The sequence below is a fragment of the Gymnoscopelus braueri genome, assembly GCF_963280865.1.
Source record: "Gymnoscopelus braueri genome assembly, chromosome: 5".
Taxonomy (NCBI): domain Eukaryota; kingdom Metazoa; phylum Chordata; class Actinopteri; order Myctophiformes; family Myctophidae; genus Gymnoscopelus; species Gymnoscopelus braueri.
In genome coordinates this window covers 47328066-47348493 of record NC_137606.1, presented here as the reverse complement: position 1 = coordinate 47348493, position 20428 = coordinate 47328066, and the positions used below count along the sequence as shown (strand labels likewise).

Sequence of the window (20428 nt, the reverse complement as noted above, 5' to 3'; positions counted from 1 at the left end):
TATCGAGATAATGTCTAGAATCCATGCATTTTTTATCTCAATTGAATATGATTTGTCACCATGGTAACTGAGTGGTGCACAAGCTGGGCTGTCAAGAGAGTGAATAATGATCAAAGCTTCTCTCATAGCATCATGTATCAGTATTCATGGTCCCGGAGGTGCAGCATTGATATTGCAATCATACCATTAACAATGATCCGCTGTCTTTTTTAATCACAACCTCTGCCAAATATAATAAATTCATAGTCTATGTCAGGTGTGAAGAAAAAAAACGGATCAAAACAAAGCGATGCTAATGATGATGGTATGATTGATGTTCAGGTTTTACATTCTCCATCTCCAGTGGTGGAAAGTAACTAAGTACATTTACTTAAGTACTGTACTTAAGTACAATTTTGAGGTATTTGTACTTGACTTGAGTATTTCCAATTTCCAATACTTTTACTTCTACTCCACTACATCTCAGAGGCAAATATTGTACTTTTACTCCACTACAATTATTTGAAAACTTTAGTTACTAGTTACTTTTCAGATATAAATTATGATATAATGAAACATACATTAACAACTTTAAACCTATTTTAAACCTATGCTATTTGAAAATAGCAGATCTACAAGCTCACAACGCGTCGCATCGCGACGCGTTGTGAGCTTGTAGATCGTCTATTTTCAAATATTTAGTACTTTTACTTTTGGTACTTTAAGTACATTTTGATGCCAATACTTTTGTACTTTTACTCAAGTATTTTTTTTATTCTGGACTTTTACTTGTAACAAAGTATTTTTATATTGCAGTATTGGTACTTTTACTTAAGTAAAGAATTTGAGTACTTTTTCCACCACTGTCCATCTCCATAGCTGCAGTCACGCTGAACATTCCTTCAGCAGGAGCTCCGCCACTTCGGTCCTTTCGTGCGACTGAGCCACTGCGAGCGCCGTGGACCCCGACTGGTCCCTCAGCCTCCTGTCGGCGCCGTTCAGGAGCAGGGCCTTGACGACGGGAGCGCACCCGCGCCGGGCGGCCAGGTGCAAAGGCGTGGCTCTGTGCCAGTCGGCGGCGTTGACGTCCGCCCCGCGCGAGACCAGCCGGAGGACGCTGGGGAAACGGGCGCCGCTGCACGCCAGATGCAGCGGCGTCCAGCCCGCGCTGTCCTCCACCACGTTGGGGTCGGCGTTGGCGGCCAGGAGCTTGGCCACGGCTCCCTCCTGGCCGCGGTGGCAGGCCAGGTGCAGCGGGGTCCATCCGCTCGGCCCCCGCGCGTCCACGCAGCCCCCCTGGCTCTCCAGCTGCAGCACGGTGTCCCCGTGGCCCCCGAGCGCCGCCAGGTGGACGGGCGTCCAGCCCTGCGGGGTCCTGGGGTCCGGGCCGGCCCCGTTGGACAGCAGCTGCCTGCAGATGCCCGTGTGGCCGTTCAGAGCGGCCAGGTGCAGCGGCGTGCGGCCCCTGGCGTCCACGCCGCCCACCTAACAAACATGTAACAAACATGGGCAAATTCTCCTTCTATAGCACAGCCACCAAGGAATGGAATAGTCTAACCCCATCCCTCAAAAAATGCAGTTCGCTGGGCTCATTCAAAACAGCCCTAAAAACCCATCTTTCTGGAGGCCGAAAGAGGAGCTAGTACCAGTTTCCCTGTAGACAGACGACCCCCCCCCGCTCCTCCTTTTGTACATATTTTGTATTTCCTCATGCTTTTTTTGTATATAATTTTTTATTTTTTCCATGCTTCCCCCCCCCTTTTTTTTGTACATATATTTTTTTTTAAATGCTTTTTTTGTACATAGTGGTACTTTTTCTGTATTATCTGTATTTTCATGTTGATTTTTGAACTGTTTGGTTGCTACTATATATGTCTATGAAATTAACTCAAGGACCCCAACGGAAACAAGTCCGCAAGGACTTTTTTGGCCGGACCTTTTAGACAAAAGCATTATAAATGTAACTGTGTTGTTTTACATTCTTTTGCCTAATAAAAATTTCAATTCAATCAATCAAACCTCCGCCCCGCTCTTCACCAGACGCCTGACCACCGTGTTGCGGCCCCCCTCGGCCGCCAGGTGCAGCGGGGTGGCGAGGGCGCGGTCGGCCGCGTCTCGATCGGCGCCCCGGGCCAGGAGGAGCTTGACGATCTTGTCGTGCCCGTAGGCGCAGGCCACGTGGAGCGGGGTCCTCCCCCGCGCCTCCTCCCGCGCCTCCTCTGTCCCGGCGGGCAGCCGCGAGAGCAGGACGCGCGCGGCCGTCTCGTGGCCGTTCTGGCAGGCCAGGTGGAGGGGCGTCCAGCCGGCTCCTTCCCGCGCGTCGGCCACGGCGCCGCCGTCCAGCAGCGTGCGGGCGGACCTGTCGTCTCCGCTCTGAGCGGCGAAGTGGAGCGCGGTCCACTGGTCCTCGTCCCCCTGCGCGACGCTCGCCCCGTGCTGCAGCAGCAGGGGGACGATGTCGTAGAGCCTGATGGAGAAAGACTTGGGCTTATTCTAAAGATGACATTTTAACCAATTAAAACCGGAAAAGCAGTCATTTTATATTTTAGCTATGTATCATCTCCCATCGGGTGGAAACCTCATACTGTACGTCAAAAACTGTTACTTTTCAGGATTCTAATTAAAAAATTGCTTGTAGATCTGCTACTTTTGATGCTTTTGTGTGACGCTGTAGTATGATCAAGCAGGGCATTAATTTATGAAAAAACACAAAAAGATAGAGAAAAATATGGAGATACGAGGTTTCTGCCCGAAAGCAACAATATATTTATCAACTTAAATTTTTCTGAAAACTGTTAGGATTTAGAAGGCATTTGTAGAATCGGCTTCAGGTCTTAATGGTTCAAAGAGAGGGCAACAGATCATTTTAAATGCTGGAAATGCTAATAATAGGAAAATCCACCCTGCCCTCACATTTTGCATAGTCAAGCTGTGATGCTAATAGGAAAATCCACCCTGCCCTCACATTTCGCATAGTCAAGCTGTGATGCCAGGACGAGTGGAAGACGATCCAACCTGGTAAACTAATCCAAGCCCCGTATAAGCAAATTCAAGGATGCTTATGTCATCAATATACATTTAATTTCACAAGTAGGCCGATGGGTTCCAGAGCTTTGCAAGTATATCTAGTTTTGAATGCTAGACTAATGCAATGTGCACTTATAGGCCAATGTAGTACAGTCAATAAACTATGTACAACTGCCAACTTCCTTCACTGTACAATTCCATGCTGCTATATGTACAGTCACCTTTTCTTCAAATGTTGTAATTGAAGAAAGGAAAAAAAACAAAAGAAAGAAGAACCGATTAATTATATTACAATATAATTATAACGTTTTTTTATCCCACGATTTTGTAACACTTTTTTTTTCACCCAGTGCCAATTTTATAAGTGATCCTGGGTGCTACACTTCCCTCACCAGCCTAGGGAGGTCAGGGCCGAGCTCATGCCTCCTTCAATGCATGAGAGCCAACTGACCACCTTGTCACCTGACAGGGGGGAGTTTCCCTGGTTGGACGTAGCGCGTGGAAGGAACACGTTATTCCAACCAGTTCCCTTCTCCTCCATCAGGCGCCCCGGCTGTCATGGGGGAGGCGGTATAGCGACCAGGATTACTACATGTTTTTGTGAGGGTATTAACTACCCTGAGAGACACAGGGAGGCCCTTTCGCCAACCCCACCTATGGTATGGGCGCTGATGACGCGGAGGAGAAGACACGCCCCCAGTGCCCACAGCGTCCCCCGGGCGGGAATCAAACCCAGGACCTTGTAGCTGTGAGGCGACAGCGCTACCGACTGCGCCACCGTGCCCTATTATAACGTTGTTGATATTATTTCTATTCCTTATGCATGGGCTGAATCATTTTCCTTAAAGGCAAATTTGAGACACTGCAGTCATCAAAATACCAAATCAGCTAATGCTTATATCCGTTTGCAGTGGTGTAGCGTAACTAAGTACATTTAATAGTGATATTTTTTGGTAAACTTTTTTGTTGTTAAAAAGGTTAAAGTACTATATTCTGATAGTAATCATTGCTATAGAGCATTTGTTCGGTCACAGGGGTCTCTCCAGCTCTTTAGTAAACAGAATATACGTACATTTTCAGGTAGGTGACACATTTTAAGCCAATCAGGAGAGAGCACTGAAACGGCATTTTTCTGTTTTATAAAGAGCTGGAGAGACATGGGAGACTCCTTTTACTGAACAAACACTCTATAGCAATGAGTACTATCAGAATATAGAGCTATTTAACACTTATTTTAACCTTTTTAAAATCACTTACCCTACCTTTAAATACAATTTTGAGGTACTTTTACTTTAGTGGAGTATTTACAATTTTCTGTATTTTTACTTCTACTCCACTACATCTCAGAGGCAAATGTTGTACTTTTACTTCACTACAATTATTTGAAAACTTGAGTTACTAGTTACTTTGCTTATTATTACAAAACATACATTATGCACTTCAACCCTATATACATTTCGACCGTTTGAAAATAGCCGATCTACAAGCTCACAATGGGTCGCATTGCGACACATTGTGAGCTTGTAGATCTGCTATTTTCAAATGATTTTTTGCCATTTTACACATTTGAAAACTTGTGAAACTCATTTTGCATAATGAGTACTTTCTACTTTTGGTACTTGATACCAATACTTTTGTACTTTTACCCAAGTACATTTTCAGGACTTTTACTTAACGTAAAAAGAGTATTTCTTGCAGTATCGACACTTTTACTTAAGTAAAACATCCAAGTACTTTTTTCCCCACCACTGTCCGTGCGTATCAAATGAACTTGAAAGTGATTCCAACTAGACCTGTGCAGTACAGCAATGATGAGAGGGGTGTAACCTTTAGAGCTGGGCCGGTTAACCTCGGCGCCCAGGCTCAGGACCCGTCGCACGCTCTCCGCGTCACCGCTGGCCACGGTGTGGTGGAGCAGAGTGTTGCCGTCTCGGAAGACCACGGAGGCGTGTTCGCTCCTCAGCGACTGTCTGAAACGCTCAAAGTCTTTCCGCGACAGCAGAGCGAGGAGGCCGCCCTCCGCGTTGCTCTGGTGACCTGCCAGAACAAAAGGGTGGGGGGGGGGGGGGGGGGGGTTGTGTGATGAAGACGAGCAAGGCAGGTGACTGTTTTGTTGCAATGGCAGATTCGTCTGGAACCATGCTAGGGTACCCCAACACTAACAAACATCTGGCTTGGCACTGGAGCTTCTTGGAGCTCTCAGAAGCAGCCTCATGCAGTCATTATAAGCCCACTGTGAGTGGTCTGATGCTGCCTTGTTTGTAGCCACACCACAGGTGGGCAGTATACAGAGGTGTACAGAAGGATCTAGGTACTGGGCACATGCAAAATTTCCGACACAGCATGTTTCCTCGAGCATAAGGCTTCCGACGCTGTCTATATATGCCCTTGTCATCAGAAAGGTCATTTGAGATTACATGGCTCAAATATTTAATCTCACAGCAGACACCAAGGGCAGTGCCAGAGAGATAGAAGTCAGGAAAGGTTAACTGTCTGTTTGATAGTTGATAATAAGCTTGTTGTTCATTTGGTGACTTACCAATGGAAGCCCCTTTCCGCCACTGAAATGAAAATGACTTTTTCCTCACACATGTGAGAGAACAGAACAGAACAAAAATGAAACAGAATTCAGAGATATGTAACTCACAATTGTGAGAAGAAACTGAGTAATGTGAGGTATGCAGTGGTGGAAAGTAACGACTGTAAGTAAATGTACTTAAGTACTGTACTTAAAGGGATATTTCACTTTCAAACATGTTTGGAGTCATTCTAATCTCTACTCAGGCTTTTGTGAGCACCCCAGACAGTTTTTAAATTGCTTGATTCAGTATTTAGATATTTGATATTAAGTGTATCAGACATGCCCCCTTCCTATACAAACCCATTGTAACTTTAACCTCCATTTTAATAATGACAGATTCATTGAAAACACCTGTCCTTGGTTCTGGTGACTGATATTGTCCTTCTAATGCGTGAGGGGGCTGTGTTCTTTCAATTACTTTTTTCATTTAATTTTACATTTTTTGGGGGTTAGGGTTAAAACATGGCCCCCTCACGTATTAGGAGGGCAGTATGAGTCACTAGAACCAAGGACGAGTGTTTTCGACGAATCTAACATGTTTCAATGGGTTTGTATAGGAAGGGGGCGTGTCTGATCAAATGAATATCAAATGTCTAAATACTGAACCAAGCAACTTAAAAACTGTCTGGGGTCCTCTCAAAAGCCAGAGTAGACCCCAGAGTATGACCCCAAACATGTTTGAAAGTGAAATATCCCTTAAAGGACAACTTAGTTTTTTTTACAACAAGGGTTATTTTATTAGTTTGTAATGATAATAATAAGATGAGTGTTAAAATCAATTTTTAACTGGGGAGCGGGGGCATTCGGGTAATTGGTAGAAATCCGAATTTTACACAATTTTGGCTCTGCAAGGCCGAAGACACGGAGATCAGGGCAGAACCTCTGGCGGGAACTTTTCACATCGGTCTGTTATAGCGCCACCAGGAGACAGATTTTTGCAAAAAGAAAAATGATATTACTCCTACAAATGTTGTCCAATCATCACACAAATCGGTACGCAGTATCTCTTTAGTCATGTGATCAAGACAGAATTGTTGGATTTTTCAAATTCCATCCTTATTGGCTAAGATTTGCTTCCAAAGTTTGCAGGAGTGGCCTGTCTTGTACAAAATGCCTCAAATCATGAACGCAGCATCCGATTAGCGTAAAACTTTGCACGCACATCCCCACTAGGTATAAAAATAGCCTGTTTATTGTGTCATTTTATTTTTTTACCAATTACCTGAATGTGCCAGTTAAAAATCGCTATAACGATAGAAAGCAATAAATGAAAATGTTTTAACACTCATCTTTTAATTATTATCATTACAAACTAATAAAAGAACACTTGTTGTAAAAAAAACTAGGCTGTCCTTTTAATTAAAGTTTTTAGGTAGGCTACTTTTACTTTACTGGTGTATTTCCAATTTTCAATACTTGTTCTTCTACTCCACTAAATCCCAGAGGCAAATTTTTTTTTTTTTTTTTTAACTTGATAAATGGGACATTCTGTATATCGTACTTTTACTTTTGGTCCTTTAAGTATATTTTGATGCCAATACTTTTATACTTTTACTCAAGTGCATTTTGAATGCCGGACTTTCACTCGTAACAGAGTATCTCTATATTGCAGTATTGATACTTTTACTTAAGTAAAAAAAATTAGTACTTTTTCCACCACTGGGTATGTCAAACTTCAGTTGTTTTTATTTTGCCTGTACCTCACAACATTTACTGTGAGATATATGGTCGCAATTGAGTGAAATAAATACAATTCGGGCCTTTTCTTTTATTCAGTGGCAATCAGAACTGGTCTTCCATCCCTAAATGCATCAGACATAAGTTATAAATTCGTGATCAGTGGGAATGAGTTTTGGGAGAAATATACGTGCTCTATCTAATGCAGTCTGGCCGGCACTATAGATGGATCGATAAAGGCCTTATAAATATCTTCAGGGTTTCAACGTTTCAGGCTAAATGCATCTGAGAGGTTGAATTAATGCCGCATTTATTCCTCCTCCCTGATTGGTTAACTCTTCCACCCGAAAAGACCCCATTAAAAGTGTGCTAACGCGGAGTCACTTCTTAAAATGTCAAGGCTGCTGTGGGACCCGTGCAACAAGGCTTACCCGAGGGGATGTCATGCAGCTCAGGCACAGCCATCTAAATGGGGGAAAAGGATGAAAAATAATGTTACTGAAGTTAATAACTCTCACGTCAGTCAACATAAATTTGGTTATTAAACACATCCAGTACAAGAGGCCAGAAGCTCTATATTTGTGTGTGCAACGACTGGATACATATACGTACGGTACAACCTTTTCAAAATGCAAATATTTTGTTATTGAAGCACTCTGTTGAATTAATGTATGGATGGACAGAGCGAATGCAGCGCCGAATTCACTATTAACCATTTAGTTTTAGGATTTTTTATTTGGATTTGCACATAGATTTGTTTGAACTACTTATTATGCATAGGGGAGACCGGGGTCAAAAGCAACAGGGGGCAAACGTATTAACACACTCAATAATTCTAATCAGAAATAAGCTAGAGGGGTGAGACTTCTTGTGCACATGCTCAGCAGGGTCCTCTCTCTGCCAATGTTACAATTGCCCCCAACCACTGTTACAATTGCCCCCGTCACGGGGGCAATTGTAACAAACAGAGAGAGGGAGAGCAGTGGTGGAAGAAGTAGGCCTACTCAATATAAAAAATACTTTGTTACAAATAAAAGGCCTGTGTTCAAAATGTTACCTTAGTAAAAGTGCAAAAGTATTGGCATCAAAGCACTTAAAGTTCTAAAATGTTTGAAAATAGCAGATCTACAAGCTCTGATCCTCGAGCTTGTAGATCGGCTATTTTCAAATAGCTTATGTATAAGATAGGGCTAAAGTGGTTAGTGTATGTTTTATAATGAGATAGAGTGAGAGTGTCACTGACTGGATTCATCCAGGGGTATTGCGGTTCCTGAGATGGGACAGCTCCTGGTATCTTCAGCACTTCACTCAGAACTTCTGTCTTCCTCACAGTGTCTGTGTGGACGGAACAACAGATATTGTTCACAAAAGCACAGGACAAATGAACAACCCAACAACGCACTGTGTTCATCCAGCAGAGTAGAGAGTGTACTACTAGACCAGCACAGTTTCTTTGACATACAGTATTCAATATCTCCCAAAACATTTCTGTAACACAGTTTTGTGACTTGTACTTGAGGTCATGTGATCACACATTGCATGTCACTGTTTCATCCAATGAACTGCTGTGGTTAAAGTTGGCCTACCTGCTCTCCCTTTTGCTTTCCTTTTTCTCCCCAATTTAGTCATCATGCCAATTAATTCCTCCCCACACACACTTGTGTGTTGTTACTGCTTTTATATCCTACTGACTCACCTGCCAGTGAGGAGCCCCCACCGGGAAGGCGTAGAACCTTCGTCCCACTCCTCCCGCCCCACAACACTGGCAGCTGACAGGTTCCGCCCCAGCCCCTAGGAATACCTGCAGTGACAAATATCACCTTCCCGCGCCCGGCTTCCCTCCCCCGAACACGGGCCAATTGTGTTCGTATATACGCTTGGAAACATTTCTAACGTACCACCGGTGCATGCGAACTCACAACCTCCGTGGTGGTGGGCAGATACTTCACCACTGCGCCACTCATTTTCTATAGAGAAATGTACATTCAGTAATAGACTAGGACCTGTACTTGGTTGACGAGCTATTTCATGAATTACAAGATGCCTTTTCTCATCTGTGGCTGTCCATTATGGCTCAACAGTAGAACTTTTGGTGCTCACACAGGTAGCCGGTGTTCGATTCCCAGGTAGGACATAAAGGTTAGGACAGATTGCAGCTTTAACGAGTTGCGACGCATTCGTGAGCTTGTAGAGCTTGTAGATCAGCATTTGTTTTGGGTGTTGTTGACAGGAAAAAGCAGCTTAAGCACGCAGCCACTTTACTAAGTCTAGAGGGTTTATGTGGTTAAGCTCTATATGAAGGTATATTCATAACGTTAACCTGTACGGAATACAAATGAAAGTTTTATCAGCAGATGGAAATATAATTATGTTGGAAACACAAATCCTATTTAAAAACAACCTTACATGCATGAGTTACTCGCAGTTACTTATCCCATTAAACCCGGGAAAGCATCTGTCATTTTAGATTTTGTGTGTTGGCTATTCAAAAATAGCAGATATACAAGCTCGCAGCGCGTCACATGCGAGCTTGTACATCTCCTATTTTTTTAACAGTTTGTATTTTTTATTTTAAATCAGTAGTGTGAGACCCTACTGATTTAGCAGGCATTTTGTAGAATTGGCCTCAGGTCTTAATGAGTTAATGGCTAGCAGTAAATTGTTTCACGACCTCCCGAATCACAATGGGTCCAGCAGTTTGTGTGAATAAACGTGACACTGTTGTTGGGTTGGTGAAAAGCACTCTCTGCGTGAGTGGTCTTAACGCAAATAAATGAGATTACTACTAGTATGTAGTCCACACACAGATTTGTACTCATTAACATGATGACTTCCAATTTGTCGTCTAATTAAAGGTGACTCACGATCTGCTGTGTAAAATGGTTTAAATGTCATTTGTATTTCAGTCTGGTGAACCATTATGCAGAGCAGAACAGAGTGTGTGGAGTCTCTAAGGACACACACCGAGCAAGTGACAACACACTGAATGACTTCATAATTAGACAGACAGACAGACAGACACACACATGGATTAAAGCAAAATAAAATCTCATGACTGAAAATGTTTGCATGGCCACGTCCTAATGTGCGATTTGAGAAACAGTATGAATGGAGCCCGCCCCCCCCCCCCCCCCACCCACACACACACACACACACACACACACACACACACACACACACACTAGCTCTGATTCGAGACTATTAAGATTTCATGGAAGATGAAGATATTGACCGCTACGAATGCTCTAATCTTTAAATAATAACCGAAAATAGCCTATCTACAAGCTGTCGATGCGCCTGAGACATATTGACAGTTTGAAGATACCGGTAGGCTATTTTAGTCTTCGACACATCGACAGTTTGCTGAGAGGCTATTTTAGTCTTCGACACATTGACAGTTTGCTGATAGGCTATTTTCGCTGCGCAACATGCTTCTATTGAAGACATTATGGAATCCAAATGACTGAAATCAGCCGTGGCGACTAAGAACTTTAATCCATGCAGACAGACAGATAGAGCAGACATAAAACCTTGTATTAATCCCAAAGTAATTCCAGTTGTCATAGCAGCACCGCAGTAAGGATGAAACAAAGACACAGGTAAGGGTAGAGAACATGTACCAGAATAAGTAGTAGGCTAACACTGATTAAAATGGATATTGTAACAATGTAAAACACGGTATAAAGATGACTTAACATTTGACCTGTGGTCAGGTGAGCATAATGTATAAGCCATCAGTATAGATTGAAATAGAGGAGTAGCGTATGTATGGTAGGTATATCGTGTGCATTTTATCACCAATATAAGCGGCATATACTTCTAGAAGATAGACTTAAAGGATCTACACCATGATTTTTTTTTTTTTTTTTTTATTTAATATCATATGGTGTATGTCCCTCAAACCTTTTTCAAAAGGTTTGAGCCTAAATCATCACTCAGATATACTCATCCCAAGTCAATTGTCTCTGGCTTATACAGCACTTTCAGCTGCAATACCAAAACGTCCTCTTGGGCAGGGGGGGCTACTGAGCAATTCTGTCTGGCCAGAATCAATGCAATGGCAATGCAAGTGATGTCACTTGCATTGCCATTCTGAAATGGCCTGTTCAGACACGCCCATTCTGAAAATCTCTGAAATGAGAATGAATGACTGAATGTTAAAAAAAACACTGGGGAGCCCAAAAAATACCCCCCCCCAAAACAAAATTAAATTCATGGTGTGGCTCCTTTAAGGACCTTGAAGGAGTAGTTCACCCAAAAAGTGACTTATTTTCTATCAATTACACACCCCATGAAGCCTTGAATTTGTGGCGATGTTTTTGTCGCATTCGGTCATCAATAATTTGATGACCGTTTTTTGGGTGAACTCATCCTTTGAAACTGACCCGGCCATCTGCACTTGGAATGACCAGCCATGATTAACAAATGTATGTATACTGTATGTAGGTATAATATAAATATAAACACAGGTAGGCCTACAGTATAATGCACTATTGTACATCCCAGCTTAGCCCTCAGTATTTGGTGATAGATTTATCACCAGATACTGAGCGCTAAGTTGGGAATGTGTGTGTGTGTGTGTGTGTGTGTGTGTGTGTGTGTGTGTGCGTGTGTGCGTGTGTGCGTGTGTGCGTGTGTGTGTGTTCTGCCTCATATGCACTTTGTAACTGGCTGTTTTCCCATTATCTGACTGCACTGGCAGTGTTTATGTCCTTTGTACAAGGCATTCTTGTACTTCTGTTTATGTGGACATAAATAAAAATGTCAAATATGTGTGTGTGTGTGTGTGTGTGTGTGTGTGGGTGTGGGTGTGTGCCCATGCACGCTCGTGTATAGATTGCTTGTATGCTAAATAATGGCATTCACCATGTTTGTTTTCTGTGTCCATGATTACCCACTGAGCTGTTATCTATGCCCGTTGCTACTGAATAGCACCTGGCGGGATGTCTGGCCTGCATTACCAGAGAAGGGTGGTCTCTTCCGGAGGTCCTGGTCCCAGCATTGTTGCATGATGCCCACCATGTGGTCACACTCGTGAGGTTTATCTTCTGGCAGCATGTCTACGCTCGGCCTCTTGCCAAGCGATACCTGGACCAGCACTGTGGTTACACTACTCCCTGGCGCGCGCACACACACACACACACACACACACACACACACACACACACACACACACACACACACACACACACACACACACACACACACACACACACACACACACACACACACACACACACACACACACACACACACACACACACACACAGAGAGAGGAGCACATATTAGACATGGAGTCAGAGCATGGCATGGAATATACAGTGGTTCATTTAACTTATTTAAAGTGGTGGAAAGTAACTAAATACCTTTACTCAAGCTCCACTATGTAACTGGGGGGGGGGGGGGGGTGTGTGTGTGTGTGTGTGTGTGTGTGTGTGTGGGGGAGTGATTTTGTCCAATATGTATGGTGGAGTGTTAATAAAAGAATTTGAAAAAAAGATCAAAAATAAATAAATAGAAAATGGCAGATAATAGCAAACATTTTTTTTTTTTTTTTTTTTTTAGGATTATAATTTTTTTTAAGAATCGCCTCAGGCCTTAATGGGTTAAAGTAAAAATACCTCCAAATTGCACTTAATTACAGTACTTGATTAAATGTACAGTTACTTTCCACCACTGTTTTAAGTGGTACTGCCTGAAGGTCAAAATTCTATTTCTCCTCTAAGCAAGCAGGCAGGCTCTATTAGCTCTGTGGTAACACTTGCGCAGGAGACCATGGTTCAAATCTGGGGTAGAAAAAGAAATAGGTCCAATTTGGAGGTACTTTCACTTTTTTTTGAGTACTTCCATTCGTTGTTACGTATGATTTTACTCCACTACATCTCGGAGGCAAATATTGTGCTAATAATTTTACTCCACTACAATTAAAACTTCAATTACTTTGCAGATTTAGATTAGGCTATTATTACAAAACTGCTGTTTGCTATTCAAAAATAGACAATCTGCTCATTTACAACACGTCACATAGATGTAGAGCTGCTATTTTCGGGAAATAAAAGCTGGTAAATGGGCCTTTCTGCATTAAGAGCACTTTTACTATGGAACTGTAAGTACATATTGATGCCAATACTCTTGTACTTTTACTCAGTACAATTTGGAATACAGTCCTTTTATTTATAATAGAGTTTTCTTTGTTTTACATTGTGGTATTGTGACATTTACTTAACTAAACACACACAATCTGAGCACTACTTCCACCACTGGAGATATTGCATGTAATACACAGTGGTTATTTTAAATTATTTATATACTTTGGTTGTTTCTAATTCCCTGCTGTGTGGCCCTGAGGCACCACCATGCTGAATAATGGCAATATTCACGTATACAGCAATCTCTTTGAAAGAAAAAAAAGTCTTTGAGAAAAGGCATTTCAGCAGAACGTTTAAAGGTTGAAACGTGAAAGTGTTCCAAGTGAAAGTTATTCCTACCTGGGTGTGGTTTCTGCTGTGTCAGAATCTCCCACATCACAATGGCAAAGCTACAGATCAGAGAAGATAAGACCACATTAATATTATTAATATTATTATTAATATTATTAATATTATTAATTATTAATATTAATTATACTATTTCCATGCTCATGAAGAGTCCTGCATGTCAACGTCAATTAACCACTGAAATTCAGTGGTGGAAAGTAACTAAGTACATTTACTCAAGTACTGTACTTAAGTACACTTTTGAGGTATTTTTACTTTGCTGGAGTACTTCCAATTTGCAATACTTTTACTTCTACTCCACTACATCTCACAGGCAAATATTGCACTTTCAGTTACTAGTTACTTTGTTTTGGATTATTACTGCAAAACCCCTTCAGACCTATACAGTATACTTTGGCAATTTGAAAATAGCAGATCTGCAAGCTCACAACGTGTTGCAAAGATCTGCTATTTTCGAAGGATTTTTACACACTTGAAAACTTGTGAAATGGGACCTTCTGCATAATGACTACTTTTATTTTTGGTACTTTAAGTACATTTTGATGCCAAGACTTTTGCACTTTAGTAGATTTTGAATTACCGAACTTGTACTTGTAACAGACTATTTCTACAGTAGGGTATTGATACTTTTACTTAAGCAAGAAATGTGAGTACTTGTTTCATCACTGCTTAAATCCTATATGCTATCCACAAGTTTCCTATAGGGCGTGGTGGGCATCACTTCCTGTCGATTTGATCCCTGATACCTGATAAAATCAACAGGAAGTGATGCCCACCCATGCCCTAGGAATCTTCTGGATACTTTGTTGCCCGGAGTCCCCCAGGGGTCTACACTTGGCCCCATCCTTTTTCCCACCCCTCTACACCAAATCTCTTTGCCAAAAATAGTCTAGTCTATAATAATCTAAGCTCACAAATCGCATTGCGACATAGGGTGAGCTTGTAGATCTGCTATTTGTGCTGAATCTGTGACATCTGTCAAATATCTATGACATATGACTCCAGATTTGGGCAAGGCTTCAGCCTGATCCGAGCCCCATCATATCAAATGTAAAGTTATATATTTCAAACAGTATAAAAGGTACTTGTGCATAATGAAGTTTGGGACTGATTGGTCCAGTGGTTTGTGAGATTAGCTCCACGCACGCACACGCACACGCACACACACACACACCAGTCACCGAACATCATTGGACCTTTTCGGTCACACAACAGCAAAGCAATAGCCTGAATCAAATTATTACACAGCAAGCAGCATGTAGAGCACACACACACACACACACACACACACACACACACACACACACACACACACACACACACACACACACACACACACACACACACACACGCACTGCTAGCCACCTGCAGAGCCACACCGTGAAAAACAATGCACCGATGGGTCGCTACCAGAACAAATCAGGATTCAACTCAAACATGCACGTTTCTCGCTACAACCTAGACCTAAATATTTTTGCTGCAGTAGACCTGACCTGAAAGGTTATGAAGTGGCATCCTGTTTGATCAGAAACACCACTGAAATGTTAAAACATAACGGAGTGTTGACTTGTACTTGTACTTCCACCCCATGCCCCTTCTCCTGCTCAATGCTGATTGGCTCAAAAGACTAAGGTTCATTTTTTAATCAGGCACTTGACCTCTTATGTAAAGTCTCTGACTACAGCCGAAAATACTCGCATACCCAAGAGGACTACTCCAACTCTTACTCGTTTCGGCTGTGTATTTTAGGTGCCATGCCCTCGGTCTGACAAAGATATTTGTTCCAACGAACACACAGACCTCAACAACAGAACAGTTTATTAAGGATCCCCATTAGTCTACACCGTAGTGGAGACTATTCTTCCTGGTGATATTATAGTAGCAGGACTTTAGGAAAGGAGGGAAGGAAGAATGGAAAGTTTTACTGGCCGAGTACATTTGCAGCCTAACCCTAACCGTAGCCCTAACCCTAACCCTAACGTAACATAGGGGGAACATAGAACCCGGGGAACATTGGGATGACTCCATTTGCACATTCCTGGAATTCTCTCTCTGTATTTAACCAATTGAACTGATTGAACCAATTGAGCCGATACTCTGCGCAGAGATGTGGTGTACAGGATCTAGTATAGAGCCCTGTTGGACCCCAGTCAAATAGTACAGGGTCTAAAATAGTTAACCTATCCTATACTGTATTCTAACCACACAGCAAAATCCTCAGTGTCAATTTAACTATAAGAGTGTAAAATGGACAGTTGTATAGCAGATCAACATGGAAGGTCAACACCTGTTTAGTGTATTTTAGAGCTGATAGAAATGTGTGTCATCTTTTCATATGAAAAAAAACTGGTAAATATACTGTGTTTTTGCCAACTTAACTTAGCCCACGGTAACCACTTAAACCGTATAGTGCGTAAACCCTATATACTATTGTTGGCCCACTCCCTTCCCCCCCTATATACACCTAATATTTCTCTAAATGTTCACCTCAGGATAGGGATTCTAGGGTTGCAGTGGAATGGAGTTAATGTGGCACCATTCTCCATTCAAAAATGTAGTATGGCAACATACCTAAAAGACATATTTTATGCCGCATACCTAAAAGACAGATTGCAAAGGGATTGTGCAGTGTGTGTGTGTGTGTGTGTGTGTGTGTGTGTGTGTGTGTGTGTGTGTGTGTGTGTGTGTGTGTGTGTGTGTGTGTGTGTGTGTGTGTGTGTGTGTGTGTGTGTGTGTGTGTGTGTGTGTGTGTGTGTGTGTGTGTGTGTGTGTGTGTGTGTGTGTGTGGTGTGTGTGTGTGAGAGAGAGAGTATGAAGGCGTGCTAAAACAAAATAAACAATGCCAGTGGACCACAGCCAAGTAGAGCATGCCACTGTGGTGATGGAGTGTTGTAGGTTTTGGCAACTGGCCTGTAAACATCAAACGTGGTTCCCGGAGGCTCGGGACACTGGGTGAAGGTCTCTGGAGGAATGTAGCTGATGTTTCCTCTGGCCATCAGGTGTTCCATCAACTTCTTATGATTCAGGCATTGTTCCCAGTCAATGAAACCGTAATCTGAAATCTTTTGACAAAAAAGAAGAAAGAGTCTTGAAAATGTCTTGAATAGCTCCAGAAGTGTAGCCACCATAGAGGCAATAAGGCACTCAGCTGCCTAAGTGAGCTCTTCTTGCCTGCCCCGAATGGAGAAAAAAACAAAAAAACACTTAACCCCCTGACGTCTCTGCTTAAAGGTGTAGTTCAACCAAAACATTACTTAATTTCTATTACACACCCCATGAAGCCTTGAATTCATGGAGATTTTTTTATTTTTTCTCGCATTCCTAAACCAATAATTTGGTAGGAGACTCAAAGAGTGATATGTATTTGGCCGCAGACCCCCATCTGAAAATGTTTTGTGCCAGGGACTCCCAGAAGAGAAGATTAGTATAAAAACATACTGTATATATATATATTTAAATTTCCAACACTTTCAAGATTTGAAAAAGAAAAAAAAAAATCAAAACCAGATGTACAAGCTTGCATATCTGCTATGTTTGAGAACCACTGTTCTAAACCACTGTTCTAAAAAAAGTTTTCCTAAAATGACACAGATGCTTTCCTGGTTTTAATGGATTAGGGTTAAGAGTGCTGCCGTGGTGATTAGGCTACTGATATTGCTTTACAAAAGATTGACTGGGCAAGAGGGCAGGCAGAGCAGCAATCCACGCCCTCAACACCTTCACTGAAATACGTCTCTAAAAAGTTCTGTCTCCTAGTGTTTGAGAGAGATTTAACTGAAGACGGTTTGAGCTGCGATTCAATTATAGATATTTTCAAGTGCAAGTGTGTAGACTACATAATTGAGCATTATTTGATTTGTTAACTTGGCTGTTGCAATCGCAATTTTGAAATGAGTCAACAATTTGTGCAGGACATCATGTTCGCCTTTATCTTCCCTTTATGTAGCTAATGTGCTTCTTTGATAATATAAATCATAGGCTACATTGATTATACTAGCCTATTGTATTCCCCCCCCCCCCCCCGTTAGTTTTCTTGTATTACGTCGCTGCAATAGTTGTTTTCTCAATAGACATATCGGTATCCACCCCCCCAGAAATGTCTTCTGTCAAAAGTAAATTGTAAATGTTCTGCTTGTTTATAAGGTCTGATAGAATGTGCCAGAATGTGGTCTATGTGCCATTGTGAGCTGCCATTTTTGAAGAATATTTTCCAAAATGATGCCCAAAATAGGGACTGTCAAAACAATCAAAAAATACAATAAATAAATGCATTTAAAAAATAAATAAAGACATAAAAAACATTTTGAGATCCTGAATGATTGTATTCATGCCAGTGGTATGAAAGATAGCTTCCGTTTAACTTACTTTGATGTGGAGATGAAGATACAAATATGGCCTTTTCAAATGTCTTCTGTCAAAATTTAATTGTGAAGAGAACTTATTATTTCCCCCTGCTTGTTCATTCTGATGTGTGCCAGAATGTGGTCTGATAGAATATGTCATTGTGAGCCTGCCATTTTTGAAGAATTTAAAGGATAGAATGTGGTCTGATAGAATATGTCATTGTGAGCCTGCCATTTTTGAAGAATTTAAAGGGACTACACCATGAATTTTAACTTTTTCTTCTTTTGTGTGTGTTTTTGGTCTCCCCTACCTCTCTTCTATCCCCAAAAATACCCCAGTTTGAACACTCAGGCTTTCACAGCAAATCTGGGGTTTTCTGTAAATTGGTCTCAAAACAGGCCAAACTGATTTGCACCCTGACGTGACGTCACGTCAGGGTACAATCCCTCCCGTTTTTCAGTTCCAACCAAAAAAAAAAAACACACAGAACCAGGAGATAACATGCAAACAAACTGGCTCAATAGCGCCCGTGCCAAACAGTACAATGTGGTATTGCAGGTGAAAGTGCTTTATAAGCCAGAGAGAAGTTAGTTGGAATGAGTATATCTGAGGCTTGATTTAGGCTCAAACCTTTTGAAAAACGTTTGAGGGACATAAACAATATGATATAATTTTTATTTATTTTTGTATTATTCATGGTGTAGACTCTTTAACATTTTCCAAAATAGGGACTAATTTTTTTTAAATAATAATAATAATATTAATACTAAAAAATAAATAAAAATGGAGATATCCTGAATGATTGTATTCACGCCAGTGGTATGAAAGATATCTTCCGTTTCACTCACTTTGACGTGGAGATGATCGTCCACCAGGACATTGGAGGTCTTGAGGTTCAGGTGCAGCAGAGCAGGCTTCATGCTGTGGAGGTAATTCATGGCCATGGTCACCTCGTGGATCATCTGGAACTTCTTGGCCCACATCAACGTGTGAGTGTCCAGGAGGTTGTCTAAGGAGCCGTTACACATGTACTCCATCACCAAGGCAGCTGGCTCACTGCACAGTCCATAAATGGTCACTAGGTACTTGAATTTCACTGCGGCCATCTGGGAGGCCTCGTCTAGCTTTCTCCTTTGAAAACAAACAAATAAACAAACACAATTTGAAACGGGCGCCAAGTGGAAAGCCCCTACCCCTCTCTCCATTGTTTGTGTACACACATGACATGTTTTTCTCCCCATTGTCGTGCCTTTCTCCCCATTGTCGTGCCTGATTTGCCAAGTGTGAAAAGAGGCCAATACACACTGGAACCTTGCCAGCCCGAAGTTCTTTGTTCTGACCGAAAAGGAGGGAAGGAAGAATGGAACGTTTTTTGTCCGGGTACATTGCACATACCTGGAATTTGCCCTCTGATTTTGACCAACTAAACCCTATTGAACCACAGCAAAATCTGTGTTTGAGAGGGTCCCCAGCAAAATGAGGAACAGGTTTAACCACTTTAACCCTATTTTATGCTTAAGCCAATCTGCAAGCAGTGAAATAGATTTTGGTTCTGCGTTGTTTAGAGGCCCCTCGCTGAGTGATTAAAATTTTGGGGTAAAGTGGATTAGGTGGGCATTATTTGTTTTGTACAATAGTCCCCCACCCACACACTTTGGAAGGCAACTCATAGTCAATCAGTATGGAATATGAAAAAAAAACACATGGTTCCAGACCTGCCTTTGGCCTGGCGGCTGGCGGAGATAATAACGGTCAGAATTCCACTTAAGTCAAATTGTGGGTAAAATGTGGTATTCAGGGTAAAAAGAATAATTGAATAAATAACATATAGTTAACAGTGTTTGATGTCAATATACCCAATATTCACTTACAGCACAGCAACACACTTACTATAGCAGGATAAAGTATACCTGTAAAAGCTGTGTGGAGACAGGCTTGGGTCAATCAATTTCAAGGCACACTGCTCCCGCCAGAGCTTGAGTTTCACCCGGTACACCAGCCCACACCTGCCCTCTGACACCTTGATCCAGTCCGTCTCAAAGTCATCCTTCCTGAAGCTCTTGAACTTCCCAGAAGCTCCGTCGAGACAATCCATGATGACGGAATGATCTTCTCTGTCACAAGCTGCCGTCTATAATAATCCCATAAACAGGGATTAGCCTGCGCACCGTCGAACAGTTCCACAGGAACTCGCCATCCTCAGGTGGTGTCACACAGGAAAAGGTGAACTGCAGCGCAGCACTAGGAGTGACAACTAATTTAATTGGTGGCTGGGTGGAAGGCAGGTGGAGTCTGCGGCTCGGTTGATTTATGGTAGGAGCTG

At 42.1% G+C, this 20428-nt stretch overlaps 1 protein-coding gene across 2 annotated transcripts; it reads right to left on the bottom strand.

Moving 5' to 3' along the window:
- Nucleotides 1-681: 681 nt before the first annotated feature.
- ankk1 (ankyrin repeat and kinase domain containing 1) lies at nt 682-20385 on the bottom strand. 2 transcript variants are annotated; one of them, XM_080428673.1, is made up of 10 exons: nt 20016-20385; nt 18954-19236; nt 16672-16823; nt 13753-13802; nt 12226-12381; nt 8508-8599; nt 7696-7729; nt 4800-5043; nt 1999-2446; nt 682-1464 (listed from the first exon to the last, which is right to left on the bottom strand). In XM_080428673.1, the coding sequence occupies exons 1-10, from the start codon at nt 20198-20200 to the stop codon at nt 865-867; spliced, it is 2244 nt and encodes a 747-aa protein (XP_080284799.1). In that variant the 5' UTR covers nt 20201-20385; the 3' UTR covers nt 682-864. The 2 variants fall into 2 exon arrangements, with proteins under 2 accessions (XP_080284799.1, XP_080284800.1); XM_080428674.1 differs by having other exon boundaries at nt 19996-20102.
- Nucleotides 20386-20428: the final 43 nt, after the last annotated feature.

What these genes read in the sequence shown, in the direction of transcription:
- ankk1 (XM_080428673.1), bottom strand. Translation starts at nt 20,200, where the DNA reads ATGGATTGTCTCGACGGAGCTTCTGGGAAGTTCAAGAGCTTCAGGAAG. An exon ending in ACGATCATCTCCACGTCAAA is followed by an intron (nt 16,824 to 18,953) that starts GTGAGTGAAACG and finishes TTTTGTCAAAAG; the next exon opens with ATTTCAGATTACGGTTTCAT. An exon ending in ACCACGTTTGATGTTTACAG is followed by an intron (nt 13,803 to 16,671) that starts GCCAGTTGCCAA and finishes TCTGATCTGTAG; the next exon opens with CTTTGCCATTGTGATGTGGG.